Source organism: Choloepus didactylus, chromosome 2, assembly GCF_015220235.1.
Source record: "Choloepus didactylus isolate mChoDid1 chromosome 2, mChoDid1.pri, whole genome shotgun sequence".
Lineage (NCBI taxonomy): Eukaryota > Metazoa > Chordata > Mammalia > Pilosa > Megalonychidae > Choloepus > Choloepus didactylus.
The window spans coordinates 97,871,369-97,890,693 of record NC_051308.1 but is presented as its reverse complement, the minus strand read 5'-3'; the positions used below and the strand labels follow the sequence as shown (position 1 = coordinate 97,890,693).

At 39.3% G+C, this 19,325-nt stretch overlaps 1 protein-coding gene and 1 pseudogene across 1 annotated transcript in view; both read right to left on the bottom strand.

Moving 5' to 3' along the window:
* TADA1 (transcriptional adaptor 1) overlaps positions 1 to 11,448 on the bottom strand; it is a 22,135-nt gene extending 10,687 nt beyond the window's left edge. The window contains exons 1-4 of the mRNA XM_037825446.1: positions 11,267 to 11,448; positions 7,544 to 7,635; positions 7,222 to 7,287; positions 3,197 to 3,294 (exon numbers count right to left, since the gene is read on the bottom strand). Of these exons, the coding sequence (XP_037681374.1) occupies positions 3,197 to 3,294; positions 7,222 to 7,287; positions 7,544 to 7,635; positions 11,267 to 11,340 (330 nt within the window). The 5' untranslated portion in view covers positions 11,341 to 11,448. The remainder of the gene's footprint in view (positions 1 to 3,196; positions 3,295 to 7,221; positions 7,288 to 7,543; positions 7,636 to 11,266) is intronic.
* On the bottom strand, positions 11,354 to 19,325 carry LOC119512348 (annotated as a pseudogene).

Below are 19,325 nucleotides of genomic sequence, written 5' to 3'. Positions count from 1 at the left end.
GAAAAAGATACCATTTTCAATAGCAACTAAAAAAATCAAGTACCTAGGAATAAACTTAACCAAAGATGTAAAAGACCTATACAAAGAAAACTACATAACTCTACTAAAAGAAATAGAAGGGGACCTTAAAAGATGGAAAAATATTCCATGTTCATGGATAGGAAGGCTAAATGTCATTAAGATGTCAATTCTACCCAAACTCATCTACAGATTCAATGCAATCCCAATCAAAATTCCAACAACCTACTTTGCAGACTTGGAAAAGCTAGTTATCAAATTTATTTGGAAAGGGAAGATGCCTCGAATTGCTAAAGACACTCTAAAAAGAAAAACGAAGTGGGAGGACTTACACTCCCTGACTTTGAAGCTTATTATAAGCCACAGTTGCCAAAACAGCATGGTACTGGCACAAAGATAGACATATAGATCAATGGAATCGAATTGAGAATTCAGAGATAGACCCTCAGATCTATGGCCGACTGATCTTTGATAAGGCCCCCAAAGTCACCGAACTGAGCCATAATGGTCTTTTCAACAAATGGGGCTGGGAGAGTTGGATATCCATATCCAAAAGAATGAAAGAGGACCCCTACCTCACCCCCCTACACAAAAATTAACTCAAAATGGACCAAAGATCTCAATATAAAAGAAAGTACCATAAAACTCCTAGAAGATAATGTAGGAAAACATCTTCAAGACCTTGTATTAGGAGGTCACTTCCTAGACTTTACACCCAAAGCACAAGCAACAAAAGAGAAAATAGATAAATGGGAACTCCTCAAGCTTAGAAGTTTCTGCACCTCAAAGGAATTTCTCAAAAAGGTAAAGAGGCAGCCAACTCAATGGGAAAAAATTTTTGGAAACCATGTATCTGACAAAAGACTGATATCTTGCATATACAAAGAAATCCTACAACTCAATGACAATAGTACAGTCAGCCCAATTATAAAATGGGCAAAAGATATGAAAAGACAGTTCTCTGAAGAGGAAATACAAATGGCCAAGAAACACATGAAAAAATGTTCAGCTTCACTAGCTATTAGAGAGATGCAAATTAAGACCACAATGAGATACCATCTAACACCGGTTAGAATGGCTGCCATTAAACAAACAGGAAACTACAAATGCTGGAGGGGATGTGGAGAAATTGGAACTCTTATTCATTGTTGGTGGGACTGTATAATGGTTCAGCCACTCTGGAAGTCAGTCTGGCAGTTCCTTAGAAAACTAGAGATAGAGCTACCATTCGATCCAGCGATTGCACTTCTCGGGATATACCCGGAAGATCGGAAAGCAGTGACACGAACAGATATCTGCACGCCAATGTTCATAGCAGCATTATTCACAATTGCCAAGAGATGGAAACAACCCAAATGTCCATCAACAGATGAGTGGATAAATAAAATGTGGTATATACACACGATGGAATACTACGCGGCAGTAAGAAGGAATGATCTGGTGAAACATATGACAACATGGATGAACCTTGAAGACATAATGCTGAGCGAAATAAGCCAGGCACAAAAAGAGAAATATTATATGCTACCACTAATGTGAACTTTGAAAAATGTAAAACAAATGGTTTATAATGTGGAATGTAGGGGAACTAGCAGTGGAGAGCAGTTAAGGAGGGGGGAGCAATAATCCAGGAAGAACAGATAGGCTATTTGGCGTTCTGGGGATGCCCAGAAATGACTATGGTCTGTTAATTTCTGATGGACGTAGTAGGAACAAGTTCACTGAAATGTTGCTATAGTATGTAACTTTCTTGGGGTAAAGTAGGAACATGTTGGAAGTTAAGCAGTTATCTTAGGTTAGTTGTCTTTTTCTTACTCCCTTGCTATGGTCTCTTTGAAATGTTCTTTTATTGTATGTTTGTTTTTTTTTGTTTTCTTTTTAACTTTTTTTTTTCATACAGTTGACTTGAAAAAAGAAGGGAAAGTTAAAAAAAAAAAAAAAAAGAAAAAAGACAAACAAGGAAAAAAAAAAAAAAAAAAAAAAACGATGTAGTGCCCCCTTGAGGAGCCTGTGGAGAATGCAGGGGTATTCGCCTACCCCACCTCCATGGTTGCTAACATGACCACAGACATAGGGGACTGGTGGTTTGATGGGTTGAGCCCTCTACCATAAGTTTTACCCTTGGGAAGACGGTTGCTGCAAAGGAGAGGCTAGGCCTCCCTGTATTTGTGCCTAAGAGTCTCCTCCTGAATGCCTCTTTGTTGCTCAGATGTGGCCCTCTCTCTCTGGCTAAGCCAACTTGAAAGGTGAAATCACTGCCCTCCCCCCTACGTGGGATCAGACACCCAGGGAAGTGAATCTCCCTGGCAACGTGGAATATGACTCCCGGGGAGGAATGTAGACCCGGCATCGTGGGATGGAGAACATCTTCTTGACCAAAAGGGGGATGTGAAAGGAAATGAAATAAGCTTCAGTGGCAGAGAGATTCCAAAACGAGCCGAGAGATCACTCTGGTGGGCACTCTTACGCACACTTTAGACAACCTTTTTTAGGTTCTAAAGAATTGGGGTAGCTGGTGGTGGATACCTGAAACTATTAAACTACAACCCAGAACCCATGAATCTCGAAGACAGTTGTATAAAAATGTAGCTTATGAGGGGTGACAGTGGGATTGGGAATGCCATAAGGACCAAACTCCACTTTGTCTAGTTTATGGATCGATGTGTAGAAAAGTAGGGGAAGCAAACAAACAGACAAAGGTACCTAGTGTTCTTTTTTACTTCAATTGCTCTTTTTCACTCTAATTATTATTCTTGTTATTTTTGTGTGTGTGCTAATGAAGGTGTCAGGGATTGATTTAGGTGATGAATGTACAACTATGTAATGGTACTGTAAACAATCGAAAGTACAATTTGTTTTGTATGACTGCGTGGTATGTGAATATATCTCAATAAAATGATGATTAAAAAAAAAAAAAAAAAAAAAAAAACTCATTGGGTACTAACAACAATTGGGTATTTTAGTAACAAACTAGAATTGTAAAATTAAGACACTTAGGATTCACAATCCTAGAAACCTTTTCCAAATTCAAATACAATAACACCTTTTCTCCCCAAATCATACTCCTTTTTTTCAATTCTACTTCCAGTATTTTAATATTCATTTAAAAACTAAAGCTAGTTGTATCACACCAGTACTCAAATCAGTTGTTACTAACATCTATCAAAGAACAACTTACATCAAATTTCTGACGAACTGAAGAAAGCTTTTTCTTTCCCTTGGGTTTCCCAGGTTTGGCTGCAGAACCTCCTGTCCAGGGTAAAGATCCAGCACCCTCTATGAGACAGAAAAATAATAATCACTAATGAAAATAATGACAACTAACAACCGCTAAGCTTATTTTTTGTTTCAGGCTAAAAAAGTATGGAATGCTCATGAAATGAAAATAAATAATAGGCTTCAATTCAAAGCCTCTCTTTCTACCTTTCTTTAAGCAAAATTATAAATTCTTTCAAATCAAACTTCTCCAGCTATAACCAAAATTATTTTTTAGGAAGACAAATTTGGTTTTTGTTTTTAATATTTTTAATTTTCTTCAGTATTTGGTGTATTATTATTATAAAAGGACAGAATTTTCTAGTTTAAGATGCTGAACTGAGCACATGTATTTATCTCTTCTTCCTTCCAAGAGCGTATTAAAAATTACAATAGAGGAAAATAAATGGCACATATATACCCCAAAGAGATAAAGGGGAAAATGAGTGGCAGACAAGATGAGAGCTCAACAAATTTCTAGGATGGACTAAACAGGTGCTGATTTACAAAGCAGACGTTTTATAACCTAGGCTAAGCAAGGAGGTTTGGCAATAAGGTGGGAGCAAGTCAGTCTACCTAGTAAAAACCCACAAAGAAATCTTGATTTGAAGAAGGTCAGTACAGTGGAAACCAGGAAGAACCAGTAAGGCTAAAACAAGATTAACAGAACATCTATGACTGACTACATAATTTGCTAGGCGCAATCAAAATGAAAATGAGGGGTCTTTTGGTCAAAACTTAAGAATTTCAAGACAGTGACAGTAGAGCACTAAACCAAGCACAGGTGCTTCTGAGTGAGGGGCCCTGTGTATGCCCACAAAGCCACCCTGCTCCCTACCACAGAAAGGCATACACCCCATTTATACAGGTGGTGGTGAGGTCTGGGGTGGGGATGGAGGACTCTTCTCTAGTTAAATTGAACAAATTCTCAAGGTAATTGATATGGATGTTGGCACCTTAGAACAAAGCTCTCTGCATGCTGGCATTTGGGAGAGCCCCTCATTTTAACGCCTAGCTTCCTGTCAACTCACCCTAAAGCAAAGCTTCTAGACAGTTTTTTTAATGTTTCATTCTTAAATATAAAAGGACAACAATGAATCACCAAACATTTGAGGATATTCTGCAACACAGTAAGAAAGCCCAAGATAAACAAATAGAAAAAGAGGCCCTGGAGAAAAGAAAGGATTCAGGGAACTGAAGAAGACTGAAAAACTTCTAACTGGTTTTCTCAAGAGAGATTTGAGAAAATGTGTATCCATAAGAGGATATTATAAAAATTGCTGAATTAAAGAATCTAAGACTTGAGGAAATATAAAACACAGAACAATAAGGTAAAGAGACAGATAATGTCTAAAGTCAGTAAATCCAGAAACAAGACTTAAGCATGCTATGAGGAGCTATCGAAATGCCACCAGAAGAACAAAAAGCAGAAATATGTGCTATCCTTGGGAACAAGTCTAGGAGTGGAAAGAAGCTGTGGCTTTCCATTATAAGACCTTCTGTGTTAGTAAAAAAATTTTTAACCATGAGCAAATGTGATACAAGCTCATTATAGTACATTTGAAAAAAATATCAAAAAATGTTTTAAACAAAGAAAAAAAAATCACCTATAATCCTAGCAAAACATTATCACCATCTTGATGTTTTTGGAAGGACAAGTTTTTGAAGCTTTGAAAATTACTCCAAGTTCCTCAGTTAAAACAGCTATTAGGGAAGCTGAGTTCCTCTTCACCATCACCCAGATCTCACTTAATAAGGTCAGCCAATCTTAAATGATTTCCAAAAAAAATCTACTCCTGATAAATAGAATCGAATATTAGGTGATGACAGGAGAGTACGCAGAATATGTAGCTGATAAATCAAAGAAGCAGGCCTTCATCATCAGAGCCTGCAAGCTCTGTGTGGCCAAACACTTGGGTGAGGGATCAAAGCATGGTAAGGACCCACCCTGACACAAGAGAGAGCTTTACGGCAGTTAGATTTGTTTTGATCCCAACACTTCCACTCACTAGCTGGATGGGCCTCAGACAAGTTTTTGCTTCATTGTTTTGTTTTTCCCAACCTCTGAAGTTTGTTTCCTTATCTATAAAAAGCATGAGGTTTAAAGATAATGCATATAAAGTATCTAGCTCACTGCAGTCACTCAGTGTATAATGTTATTAAAATTATCTTTCCTGCCTAGCTTAGAAAAATAGAAAACAACACATTCATAGTTGTTAAAAGTACAAAGAACTATATTTTAATTTTAATAAAAATAATCTTTTTGGCTAGCAAACATTAATCCCATTTTGAGGGGACAGATTTTGAGTGTTTAATGAAGAAATACCCTCTCAAATTCAAAATGAGACATTTCCATGTTTATTTTTTAAATAAACAGAAATAAGCATTCAACAGCATCAAAGGTTTTTATTTAATTAAAATCAACCACCCATACCTACTAATACCACTTCACATTTGCTTGCAATTTTTTACTTTTAAAAATACTTTTTTACATGTCCTTTGATTTGTCCTTTCATAACCTGGAAGGCAGGCATTATTGTCCCTATTTTATAAATGTGAAAGCTAAGATACCTTTTCATCCACACCAAGTAGTTAATTGCATTATCTACGCTGGTGGCAAAACCTAAACTTGAACCCAGGTCTCTTGACTCCTATCAACCAGAGTTTTTATTTCCAATCACTGCGCTTACCTTTTGGGTTTGTACACTTCACGATATACCCACCTAAAAAGATCTAATCCTCAATATGTTGGCTTTTCTGATCAAATTAAATTTTATACTACAAAGTGGATTCCCTTTGTGATCTAACTTTGGATATGAAAGAGGTATGCCTAAAGTACATTTTAATAAATTAAATAGAACATCAAGAATATGACATGATGTGCGAAAGTACAGTGAGGGGTGTGGTGAAAGTTAAAGGAAGCAGCCTCTACTCTAACACCTACCTCCACAAACAAATGCTCCCTGTTTACTACACTTTATACCAATGACGACTTGAGGGTGGAAGAATTAGGTTTTAGGAGACCTTTTGTGAATTCTTCATAATAGAATAGAGGCTAGCTGAGAGGAATGAAGCAAAATACCAACAATTTCTACATAAAACAAGAGCTTCTGATAAATGATCGTAAGAATCACCCTAGACCCTTTAAAAACAAAACAAATCAAAAAACTCCAACATAATCTACAGCATGAGGGACCTAGGAATCCAAGTTTTTAACAAGAGTCAAGGATGAATTTTATCATGATACAAGTTTTTAATTATGTGTTTGTTGATTTATTAAAATAAGATGGTTGAAAGAGGTGACTGGTAACTTAATTTACCACTTATACTACAAAAATTTAGGGGGAAAAGGGTCAGAATGTCCATCACTTATCTCTTCAGGTTCAAATGACAAATTTAGCTGTCACACACCTCCCCAACATGCACTTTCCTTTACCTTTTCCTCACAATAATTTGCTAAACACATGCTGTGCTATACACTTGGCGGTCACCAGCATGAAGCACCAATCTTCCAGGTGCTAATTCCTTACTTAAGAATACACATGAAAGCCCAGGCTTCTGCCACATGTTGTCATTCCCCATCCCATGTAACTCATATCCCCTCTATCTATCAAAATACCTTTCTCCTAACATCAACTGCCCTCTCTTCATTTCTTTCAGGTTCTTCCTCTTGTGTTCCCACCCTCTTCCTCACTTCTCATTTACTTAAGTAATCTACAACCCAGCTGAATGAGGAGCAAAGACCAAAAGCCAGCGGGGATACAGGGAAATCAATGCTTTAAAAATCAGTCTGTGAAAGAATTTGTACCTAATAATAACATTTTTCTTCTGAGCAGTTCAAAGAATATTTCATTTGCAATCAATAGATGTGTCTGTTAAAGGAAGCTATAGCCCAGTACTCTATGGCTTTCCTGACTGACTGACACTGAGGTATTTCCACTCCCTTACCTGGTGTTGAAACCAAGATCTGACAACGTGTGAGAATAGCCAAGAGGAAATCGTTGTGGGAATGGACTGAAAAAAAAGGGAAGATTGTCACAAGTCAAATACAAAATATTTACAATGCAAGGAAACCATTACTTTAGTCTAGTTTATAAGAATTTTGGATGCCCCCTACTCTGCCCATTCTTTACTTTAAATTTTAAATAACCACATTATTAAGATGACCTTACATACCACTAACACCAAACTTTTCTTTTTAAAAAGTGAAAAGGCTTTAGGTTATTGCAAATATAGGACAATAAAATAACTCCCCAGATAATTATTTTACCATTATCCTGAGTGAGAAGTCTATGAGCTTCAAGGTCAAACTCTTCTTTGCTGATCTTCTGCTTAAACCACAACTTTAGGTTAGCCCAGTATCTGCAGAGGCAGAAACAATATTAACAGCCACAAGTTTTGCTTCTTTCCCAAGTTCACTTCATCTGCTCCAACTCCTAGAGAAGGAAATTTTGTATTCTCTAGACCACAGGATCTCAGAATACCAAGGGAAGAAAGTCCTCCCTAAACAGGGACTGACAGGTAATTACTATATACAATCGGACTCAGGGTTCAATTAGCCAAAATCACAGTGATACCTTTCCTTCCTCACTTTCACCCTTTGAAAAGACCTCCTCTCAGAATCCTACATTTAAGATTTATATTTCAAAATGTGTATGCGTTTTGTGGGATAGGAGCAGGGGGTGGTAATAAATACTGATTCTGGATGACAACTTTCCCTTCAAATGAACTCAAGTTTTAATCTAAATGGCTGAAATAGGTTTCTAAACACCTCACCCCAAAGAAAATACTTACACGAGAAATAGTGTTTTTTAAAGTAAAAATCAACTACTAATAATTAAAATTACTAGTTAACTGGTAGTTTTGAAAAATGATTCACTCTTTTATTCTTTATAAAATCAGAGTAAAATATATGATCTTTCATGTCTACGTCCCTTTATTTCAGTAATTAAGAAAACTGTTCCTTGTTCATGGAACAGTATTAAGATTACTCAGTACATCTTTGTAATCACTTTCAATTCAAGCTCACCAATCCTTTACTGCTGATTTGAGTTCCTGACAGAAAAAAAAAAGCAGATTTCTAATGAGATGGTTTAATGTTCTCACTTCCTCCTAACAGTGGCAGGCCTTTCCCTGTAAATGAATTAGCTTCACTACATGTTTTCATGCATGTATGTAGGTACAGTATGTATGTATATATGTAATTGTATGAAAAACTTTGGGTTCATACTCATTTTTCAAAGGAGAAAAACCATAGATGCAGTCTCGAAGTGGCCTAAGACCTATGACACTGCCATCTTTCAGGCCCATTTCACTCAATAGCAAACAAGTTTAGTCTAAACTTGGCACCACTTTTCACCTGATATTCAGACATTCCTTAGTCAATAACTTCCCAACCAGGGACATTTACATGTTTTGTTTTGTTTTTTAAGATAGGAACAATTATGGAATGAAATAAAGCTCTACTGAGAAACAAAGCTGTTTTCCCATCCTGTCCTATCTGGAAAACGAGAATAGTAAGAAAAGAAAAATATTATTATTTAAAAGCCCTGTGTCACTATTTTATAAGAAAGATGCAAATGTAACCATATTTGGAGTGAATTAACTTATTCCAGAACTAGCACAAGGCTCTCCCAGGAAGCTCCGCTAAAATGATGCTATCTATTTTCTCCAAAGGCAAACTTTCTGGAGAACACAGCCCAATGGCCAGAGCTGGCTATCAAGAGTTGAAGACTTGCTCCCCAATCCTGGGCCCTGTGTTTACTTGCTATACACCACAGACAAATAACTGGTTCCTTCAACAACACCAAATAGAGTCAGTCAACTTGTGTGAAAGTGAAGATGGTAGGAGAGGAGTGTAAGTGGGTCAGACTACACCTAGGAAAAGCACTGAAGATGCCTAGAGAAAATTAAATAACATATGACCAAGTCATCAAAAAAGTTTTTAAGGGGAAAAGAGAGAAAAGATCAACAAAAAAATGGAACAACAACTAATACAGAACAACACTGTATCACTGATTCTTGGCACAAAGGCCTATTTTGTTAGCATTTTAGTGAGGATTCACTCTACAAATGCACCAAATTTACCTTCAACATCGGTACCTGACCAACATCTGCTTGGCTTTTAAAGACTGAATAGCAGAATGCCAGCTTCAACATTTCTGGCAACCCTGATGAGTGTGCGATCAGAGGTCACCATCATTTCTAATCAGGGTGAAAGTCAACCATACACACAGATTTATAGTATATAAACATTCACTTTCAAATATTTGGTAAGCATTTAGATACAACAGAGTGAAAAGTTTCCCATTATGCTTAAAATGGAAATTTTATCGATCAGTATTACAAAAGTAAAAAGCCAGTTCTTAATAAAGATAGAAGCTGTTAAATTTTACATATTAAAATAATAAGCACTTTTAATTAACTAAATAAGCAAAGAAATAGACAAATATCAAAAGATAACTTTAGATAGAACATTATATTCTTTGGGAGTCAACAAATGTTCACAAAATATTAAATTAGACAGAATAGATAAGATTTTTAATGCCAGTCTTTGTAGAAGTTTGATTTATTGGAATTCATAATATTAAAATAACCTTTAAAATTGTATTTAGTATCTAGTTATTCCATTTAGGCCATGAGTGTTTCAAGAAGTCCTTAACAGGAATCCTGCACATCTTGTCAGGATGAAAAGTAGAATGTCAACTCTGCCACCCCAAAATTTCACAAAAAGGAAAAACTCCCAAAATCACAATGACATCCAAGCTACGTAATTTCCATCCAATCATAATAAAGAATACACAGAAGAGAAGGATGAAAAGAAAGTGCTTCTGGAAAAAAACTAAAGTATCTCCCAAATACCTTGCTCCTCCACCAACATCATTTGAAACTAAGCATCTATTTAGTATTGCAAATGGGAAGGCTACCACAGATGCCATCTAGCAGCAACAACATGGGCATTATAATTTTAAACGTTTAAAATTTGATTCCTAAAATTTTGAAAGATAAAATTGCAATAATAATTTAATGTTTTGTGATTTTTCAACCTCGTCCTTATATCTCAGAGGTTCCTTCTATGATATTGACCGGTATTGACTGAATACTGATTTTACAACCAGTTATTATGTATCTTACCTGACTGTGTACTCGATCCCCTCCCTGCGCCTCTTGACCCCGGCTCTGGGTGAAAAACTGGCTGGATGCCTCTGGGGTCCTAGGCAAACCCCTGTGAGGCATCACAGCCAGGAATTAGAAAGAGTGGGCCCCAATCCAGGTCATGAAGAGTGAAGAGTCACTTAAAACTCGCTAGATCTCGGTCCTTTCATCTGTCAAACGAGACTAATCATTGTGCCTACCTCACATCTCTGTTGTGGGGACTAGATAATACATTTAGAGCGCTTAAAAAGCGTTCAGTAAATGTCAGCTACTGCTATCATCACCATTATTGTAGTGTTCGGTGTAGTGACAGTTCCAGAGACTGTCACTGCCGAAAGTGCCCAGCACTGCACACCCTGGACTTTCTCCCATCAGTGGGAATTCCTGTCCTGCCCTTCAAAGCCGAGCTCAACACCTCCGCCTCCAGGAAGCCCTCCCGGAGCTGGCTGTCCTGCACTGTACCCGCTTCTGCCCGGGCACGTCGGGCTCCTGGTTACTCAGTCCCGGGCCGGCCTCGCGCGTCCCGCATCCCCCGCGCCGGGACCGGGACCCGCACCCACTCAATCAAGTCCTTCAGAGTGAAACGAGCCTCTCCCACCCTACCCAGGGCACAGGCGCCCTCCGGGGATCCGAGAGCTCCCGGGAAGCCCCCCTCTGACGGGGTGAGCCCAGATCGCCCTCCGGGCTTCAGCCCCAGAAACTCAAGAGGCCTCACCGGCCGGGACACGGGGCTGCACAGGCCTCGGGGTACGGGGGGCGGCCCCAGTGCAGGTAGGCGGCGAGAGGCCAGGAGAGGACCCGTGCGGAGGTGCACTAGCCGCTCCCAGGCAACTCTTACTGTTTCACATTGTCCCCAAGGGCCTCGCTCAAGTTCTTCTTGGCCGCCTCCAGCTCGCTCACAAAGGTCGCCATTGCTCCGCGCGTCTCAGCCCGACCGCAGACCGCCCGGCACCGCGATCTACAACCGAAAAACCAACCCCGCAGAAGGCCTAGGTCCTGGAGGCCAAGTCCGCTGCCGTCTGCCCCGCCCCTAAGAGCGCCAAAGACGTTTGTTTGGTTTTCGGCTCCGCCCGTCTTTCTGGAGAGAAGGCGCTCAGCCAAACTCGGTGTTTTCTCCCTCCTCCTCCTCCCGCCCCCTCGAGCCACGTGATGCCGCTTCACAGAGTCCGCGCGCGTGGAACCTAAACCCGCGTGCAGCGTCGCCTGCAGGCCTGACGCATCCCAACTCTTTCAATCTGTTACCCGCTTGACAAGTTCTGAGTTCTGCCGGTTGTCTTTCTACCTGAATGAATCTTACCCTCCAGGACATAAAATAGAAACAGCATCAATTTTATTCCCTTGCCTGGCCTTATTTTTCTTCTTAGCACTAATCGTCTAATATGCCATTTTATTGATTTATCTTGTTCATTGTCCGCCTCTCCCAATAAAAATATAAATTCCGTGAGGACAGGGATTTGTGCTTTGTTCACTGCTGTATCCTCAATTCTTAGAGCAGTGTCTGGCACACACTGGCGCTCAACAAATAATCGCAGGGAGAATGAATGAATTATGAAAAATTTGGAAAATACACAGAAGGATAAAGACTAAAGAAAGAAAAAGTATCTTACCACTCCAGGACAAACACTGTTCATTGGGAGAGAGATTTCTTCCCCCACCCCTACCCCTCTCCGTAAGTTATAATCATGCTCTATATAGTTTAATTTTGCATCTTTTTAAAAATTTAATATAAATATCTTCCTGTGGTATTAATGTGCACAATAACTTCTTTCCTAGTTGTTAGACTAAAGATTGTTTCCATTTTTAATAGCAATACTGTAATAAACTTCTTGATACCTAAAACTTTCCACATTTAGGGTTATTACTTTAGGGTGCAGTCCTGAAATAGAATTACTGGGTCAAATGATAGGAATATTTATAAGAGCCTTGATGCACAGTGTCAAATTGCCTCTCGAAAATGTAAGGTAATCCTAAATGGCTTTTAAATCTTTCACAATTTCTCCACAGAGGCCTCCTCGAGTTTATTCATCAATTCAACAAATACACAGAGAGTCCCTGTTATGTGCCTGGCTGGCACTGTTTTAGATGCTGGGGCTACAAAAGTAAACAAGGCAGGTAAAATCTTAAAGTCTTCCCCTCTGTCATAAAACTCCAGAGGAATAGTGACCTTTTTTTTTTTTTGGTTGTCATGAATTAAGCTTTCCATAGATTCCCAATGACTACTGAATAAACTCTAGATTCCCTAGCCCAGTGTTCAAATTTATTCATGACCTGCACTCAGGCATGCTGCCCCTATCACCCCATACACTTGCAGTCTGCATTCTAGTTCCTGGACTGTCTATAAACAAACCACATGACTCAGTATCTTCACATGTTGTTCTCTCTGCTCATTTTGAGACTTTTGAGTGGCTAACTCTATTTTTTTCAACCAAGTGCAAACCTATGTAAGATGCTATTTAAGGGCCAATTCTAAAGGACTGGGAAAGCACACAAATGTTTCGATATATCTTCCCAAAAAGTCCCTGCTTCCCATCTCTGTATCTACGTTTCCACTAAGGAAGTTATTCCTCAAAGATGTTCTTTTTGAACCCGTGCCTGACAAGACTCATTCGTCTATATGTTTAGCACAATTAAATATTCCTTTCTCTCTTGGTACTTTGTACACCTATTAGCACTAATTTCAGTATAGTTATTTGGTTAAGTGTCCATATAAATTGTAAAGTGTTAGACAAATATCAAATGTCAAAATAAGTGTAATACACACATATAGACATCTGACCAAACAATAGACTTAATAGAAATGAATACCAAAGACTTGTAATTTTTAAAAGAAACTAATACGAAATCCTTCTTTTAGTTATAGCAATACCTGTACAATGCATACCACATGCTCAACTATTAAATAGCTTCAGAGAATATATCAGTGTGTTTTATAAAATATAAAGAACTCTACAAACATTTGTTTTGTCTAGTTTTTTTTTTTTTTAATCTATTTTTTGGATTTTTCTATAGCAATTTTCCCTTCCCCAGTGTGATGGTTAGGTTCATGTGTCAACTTGGCCACGTGATGGTACCCAGGTATCTGGTCAAGCAAGCACTGGCCTAACCATTACTGCAAGGACATTTGTGGCTGCTTAATAAACTGGTTTGTTAAATCATCAGTCAATTGACTGCAGCTGTGAATGATGATGTCAACGAAGGGCGTGTCTTCCACAATGAGAGAATGCAATCAGCTGGATTTAATCCAATCAGTTGAAGACTTTTAAGCCAGACAGATAGAGGACCTTCACTTCTTCAGCTGACCAGTGAAGCGTTTCCTGAGGATTTCTTCGAAGTTGCCAGTTCATTTCCTGAGGAGTTCATCAAACATCTTCATTGGAATTGCCACTCTGCTGCCTGCCCTACGGAATTTGGACTCATGCACACCCACAGTTCGTGAGACACTTCTATAAATCTTATATTTATAGATATCTCTTCTTGTTTCCCTAGAGAACTCTAACTAATACACCCAGTTAGAAGATGGTTTCTGAGGATAACACTTAGTCAATTCAAAATGCTATTGGGAAAGACACTATCTGAGAACCCAGCCTTGCATCTACGAATATATCTCCATGTCTTTTTTCCATTCTATTAGGATGGAAAATTGAAGATTGATAGTATTATTTATATATTGCCGCTCTTTATGCAATGTCTTTCCCTCATGAGTATAATTGTGTATAAACAAAATACAAAGGAATGACCCCCGAAGTTTATTTTCATAGCTATTTTACTTTCATATGAGAACTTATCTTCTGCTTACTTAATTCTGCCCAATAATGTATTTTACAAAGCATAGTTTTTTTGGCATTAGAATTTAATGTTGATGGAGTTTTGAGATGTCCAACTCTGAAGATTCTGTAATTACATTGTTCTTCTCCCAGAAAGAGTATTAGGTTCTTTAGACTTATTTGTAAACCACTGATTTCTTCTTTATGCGACAGTGCCTAGCACAGTGTAAATCTTTGCTGATTGACCTTCTCACTCCACTGATACATTAGGATTGACTCCTTAGTCATCTTCTCTAAGCACCAAGAGCAAATGTGTGAGTTGTTTCAATTTGCAGACATCAGCAGCTCCGCTTTACTGGAAGGACTCTTACAGTTCAGCTTAAAAATATTAATAATCTGTTTTTAATTTCCCTGTTGAGCTTACCGTTACAATATTTGCTATAATTTGTAATAATTATATGGTAGACCATGGATACGTCTGGTATGAACACAGCCCCTATACATCTTGCACACATACATATGGTTATACTATGTATAGAAACATATGGCACCTTATATACATCTGGCACCCACACATATGGTTATACTACAGTACATAGTGGCTCACACTCAACATAAATGTCTACTGAGATTTAAATGGTTTAGAAAAATTCTATATAATGTTTTCCCCCATCTATATCCTATCTATATCTATACAGATCTGTAGATTTTAATATAGTTAAAGGTCATGGACTGGAATATATTTGGTCTTAGTAAATTTGTAGTTGAAAGCCAGTTGAGGGGCATTTTGCACTAACGTCACATATATTCATTCATGCCTGCCAGAAGGAGGTAAAGAGGTTCTTTATCATTTTTTTGTTTCATGATTCTCATTGGCAGTCTGGTGAAGCTTTCTAAGAGTAATGTTTTTAAATCAGTAAATTCTGTAGGAAGACAAATTAAAATAATTTTATTGAAGCACAGTTCTCCCCACAGACCGTGTGGGAACCTATGAGTCTCAGGTTAAGACCCTCTAAAGCTTTAGATGTAGCACAGGGAGTTAACTATAGTTTTTGTTTCCCTTTCTCAGAACCTCTAGGAGGTTAGAGTTCTAGGACTCTAAGAAAGGGAGGGCATCTAGGGATTCTAGTGAATGCAACTTCAAAAATACTGCAAAGCAGGAACTATTTTGATGCTATGATGGTGGTAATTAACTTGATCATAGCATTTGTTCTAGATGGCTAATGCTGCCAGAATGCAAAACACCAGAAATGGATCGGCTTTTATAAAGGGGATTTATTTGGTTACACAGTTACAGTTTTAAGGCCATTTTAAAGTGTCCAAGGTAACACATCAGCAATCAGGTACCTTCACTAAAGGATGGCCAGTGGTGTCCAGAAAACCTCTGTTAGCTGGGAAGGCACATGGCTGGCGTCTGCTCCAAAGTTCTGGTTTCAAAATGGCTTTCTCCCAGGATGTTCCTCTCTGGGCTGCAGTTCCTTAAAAATGTCACTCTTAGTTGCACTTGGGGGATTTGTCCTCTCTTAGCTTCTCTGGAGCAAGAGTCTGCTTCCAATGGCTGTCTTCAAAATGTCTCTCACCTGAACCTCCTGTGCTTTCTTCAAAGTGTCCCTCTTGGCTGTAGCTCCTGTTCAAAATGTCACTCTCAGCTGCACTGAGTTCCCTCTGCCCATCAGCTTATTTATATGGCTCCACTGATCAAGGCCCACCCTGAATGGGCGGGGCCATGCCTCCATGGAAATATCTCATCAGAGTTATTACCCACAGTTGGATGGGGCACATTTCCATGCAAACAACCTAATCCAAACATTCCGACTTAATCCCCACTAATATGTCTGCCCCATAAGATTGCATCAAAGAATATGGCTTTTTCTGGGGAACATAATACATTCAAACCAGCACAACATTTTTCCTAGAGTTAGTGAGTCTGAGAACAGCAAATTTAACTAATAGAGGGAAGAGGCGTGATGTGTAGTAGTACAGATAGACAGACGATGACACCAATCAACTATACAATACTTGTGTATTGTAAAATATAAAGAATTTACAAATATTAGTTTAGTCCAGTTTCTTAATCAATTTAAAAATTAACTTATAGCAATTTTCCCTTCCCTAGTTAGAGGAGTACAAGTAAAAGTACAAGAATTGCTATAACTTAAAGAAGATTTAGATTAGGAATGGAGGTATGGTAGAGTTTACTATTCAGCTGATGGGACAGAATATGGGGCAAGGCTAGACCACTAATTCACTTCTTATGACACGAATAAGTAGCCAACCACAGACACAACCTCTTATCTCCCTCCAGGATATTTCTTTTCCCTGAGTAGACTCTCAGGAAAAGCTCTTCATTCCATTGCCTCTTCTCATTCTGGGAGGCCTGGCAGTGAAGACCCCTTTCTCTCGTGGCAATAAGAATTCTACAGACAGTCTCTGCAAGGAGATGGAGCAAATGGCTTAAAGAATTCCTGTCAAGGATGACGTTAGACTTGGGCATAATATCAAAGAGATTTTATGGAGAATTGGGACCATTCTTAAAACTTTTGAAAACACAAGTTAAAAAACTGCATAACTTGGACAAAGAGCCACTTCAAACCTCTGTAAGCAGTTAATCAAACTGAAATTTGGAAAACTTGGCTGAAGCCTTTGGCTGCTACTCAGAATGTGGACAAGAGCTTCTCCAATGTGCAAAAAATATCCCCAAAGACGGGCATTCTGGGGCTGACTGCCCTCTATTCTTGGTCCTTAGCTTGTCACATGGCAAGGCACATGGAGGTGTCTCTTGGTCTCTCCCCTCTCTCCAGGTTCTGTTCAGCTTCTGGCTGCATCCTCTGTGGCTTTCTCTCCATGTCTGAGTTTCATTTTGCTTATAGAGGACTCCAGTAATAGGATTAAGACCCATCCTGAATGAGTGGGTCATGCCTTAATAGAAGTAGTCTCATCAAAAGGTCCTACTTACAATGGGTTCACACCCAAGGAATGAACTAACTTTAAGAACATGTTTTTCTGGAGTACAGGCAGCTCCAAATCATCACAGAAGGCCAGAAGGACTGACCCAGAGAGACAAGTTGCTGTGGGGTGTTGCCCTGAAAAGCCTGACCTGGGAAAGTTGAAAGTTTTAGAACATCTGGTCAAAGGCCATTGGCTGAAATCCAGGAGGCGATTTGCTGCCTGGAAGTACAGTTATAATTATGCCAAACAGAACATCTTCATTCACCACCTGGTATACCTGAGTCCACTTTCTGTTCTTGTCAGATACAAGAAGCCTGCTGGAAACCAGGACTTCCCCCAGACTAAGGAGCTCAGTTTGACGTATCTTTTGTTAGCTTTATTTCTAATTTCCTTAAAAAAATTTTGTTGCTCTTGTAAAGACATCTTTTTAGTCTGTTACCTTTCACCCCTATTAAATTGTTTTGTTCATGAATTGAAATGCAACAGAGGCAAAAAAGCATGGTGTAAAATTGCAAGCTCTAGAGCTAGTTTGCGTGAGGTTTGAACCCTGGCTCTTCCTATTCTAACTGTGGAACCCTATCCTGCTGTGTGGCTCTGCCCAAGTTAATCACTCGGACTCAGTTTTTTGTTTGTTTGTTTGCAGATACACACACATACATTATATATATATATATATATATATATATATATATATATACACACACACACACATGATTATAACCTTAAAACCAAATTTCTTAAAAGAATACTCCCAATACCATGTGCCATGCACTCTGATACTTTTCATTCTATTTCACATTTTTTAGGCTGCTTTAACACCCTAAATTGATTTCATGATCCATACTAATGGGTGGTAACCCAGTATGAAAAATACTATTTTCATCACTGTTTTTTTCAAGCAGGTGGTGGTGGGAGATGTACTTCGGAGAGACAAGATTAAGCAGCAGCAAAAATGATTAAGAAAGAGAGATCAGGCTGGGGATGAGGAGATGAGGTGCGACAATGATACAAGAGAGTGAATGGAATGGAGAAAACATTTCAGGAGCTTTATTTAAAACAGAATATTCTGAACTTACTAATAGGATATGCAGAGAAAGGGAGAGGGATGAACCAGAGATAATGCTATGGTTTCAAGCCTAGGTGGCTGGGCAGATGAGGGCCTAAACAGGAATTATAAGTTGGGGGAGAAACAAGTATATTGCATGTACCATTATCAACTCTATTTTAGACAAAAAGCGGTGAGATTTGGGAGAGGAGGGTAACAAGTAACTTGAACTATGAAACTGTAACACAGAAGGTGGTATTAGAGCCAAACAAAAATGGAGGGGTTAAGCTGGGACAGGATAGTTCAAGTTATGAGAGATGATGAGATGACCCAGGAAGATAGAGGGAAGAAAAAGAAGAATAAGGGCAGTACACTTTTATGGTTAGGAGAAGAAAAAGGATCTAAGAGGGAAAAAGGTTCCACAGGGGGTTGAATTAAGAGTAGCAACTGAGATGGAAAGATGCTGTCTGGTAAAACAGAGCTGATTTTGACTAATATGAGTAAGAGGTACCTTCTGTAAGTAGCGGGAGAAGCCAAATTTAAAGGGTTAAACAGTGAGGGATGCTAAAAGAGTGAAATAAATTCATGGTCATCCAGACCCCTCTCTGATCTTGTCCCAGAAACACTGATTGCAGTTGCAAGGCGTTTTTTGGTTTGTTTTTTGTTTGTTTGTTTGTTTGTTTGTTTGCTGGTGCTCCGTAGTCCCTCCAGACAGTGATCTGAGCGATGGAGACAAACTCTTCTTAGATAAATGTCCTGCTCCCAGGCTAAAATCTGCCCCTTGGCCTCGTTCGCGCCGTCAGCCCAGGCCGGTACCAGCGCCGGCTCGTCCCTGCTCCCCACTGCGGCCCTGGCCTGGCTGCGGGAGGCGAAGGCAGTGAGCACTTCCCGGGCGGTGAGCTGCGCGCCGCAAATACTCCGGCGGTGCCCGTCTCGGAACAGCAAGTCCACGCAGGGCTCGGAGCCGTCGTTTCTCACGTCCGCAGTCAGCGAACATTGAGGTTGGCGGAGTGGACCGTCTCGCTGCTCACCGCCTGGAGGCAGGTCCTTGTCGACTCCACGTTCTTCTCGAAGGGGCAGAACTGAATCCGAACCTCCTTGACAGACTGGAGACCCAGCCGAACTAAGGCGGCCGCCAT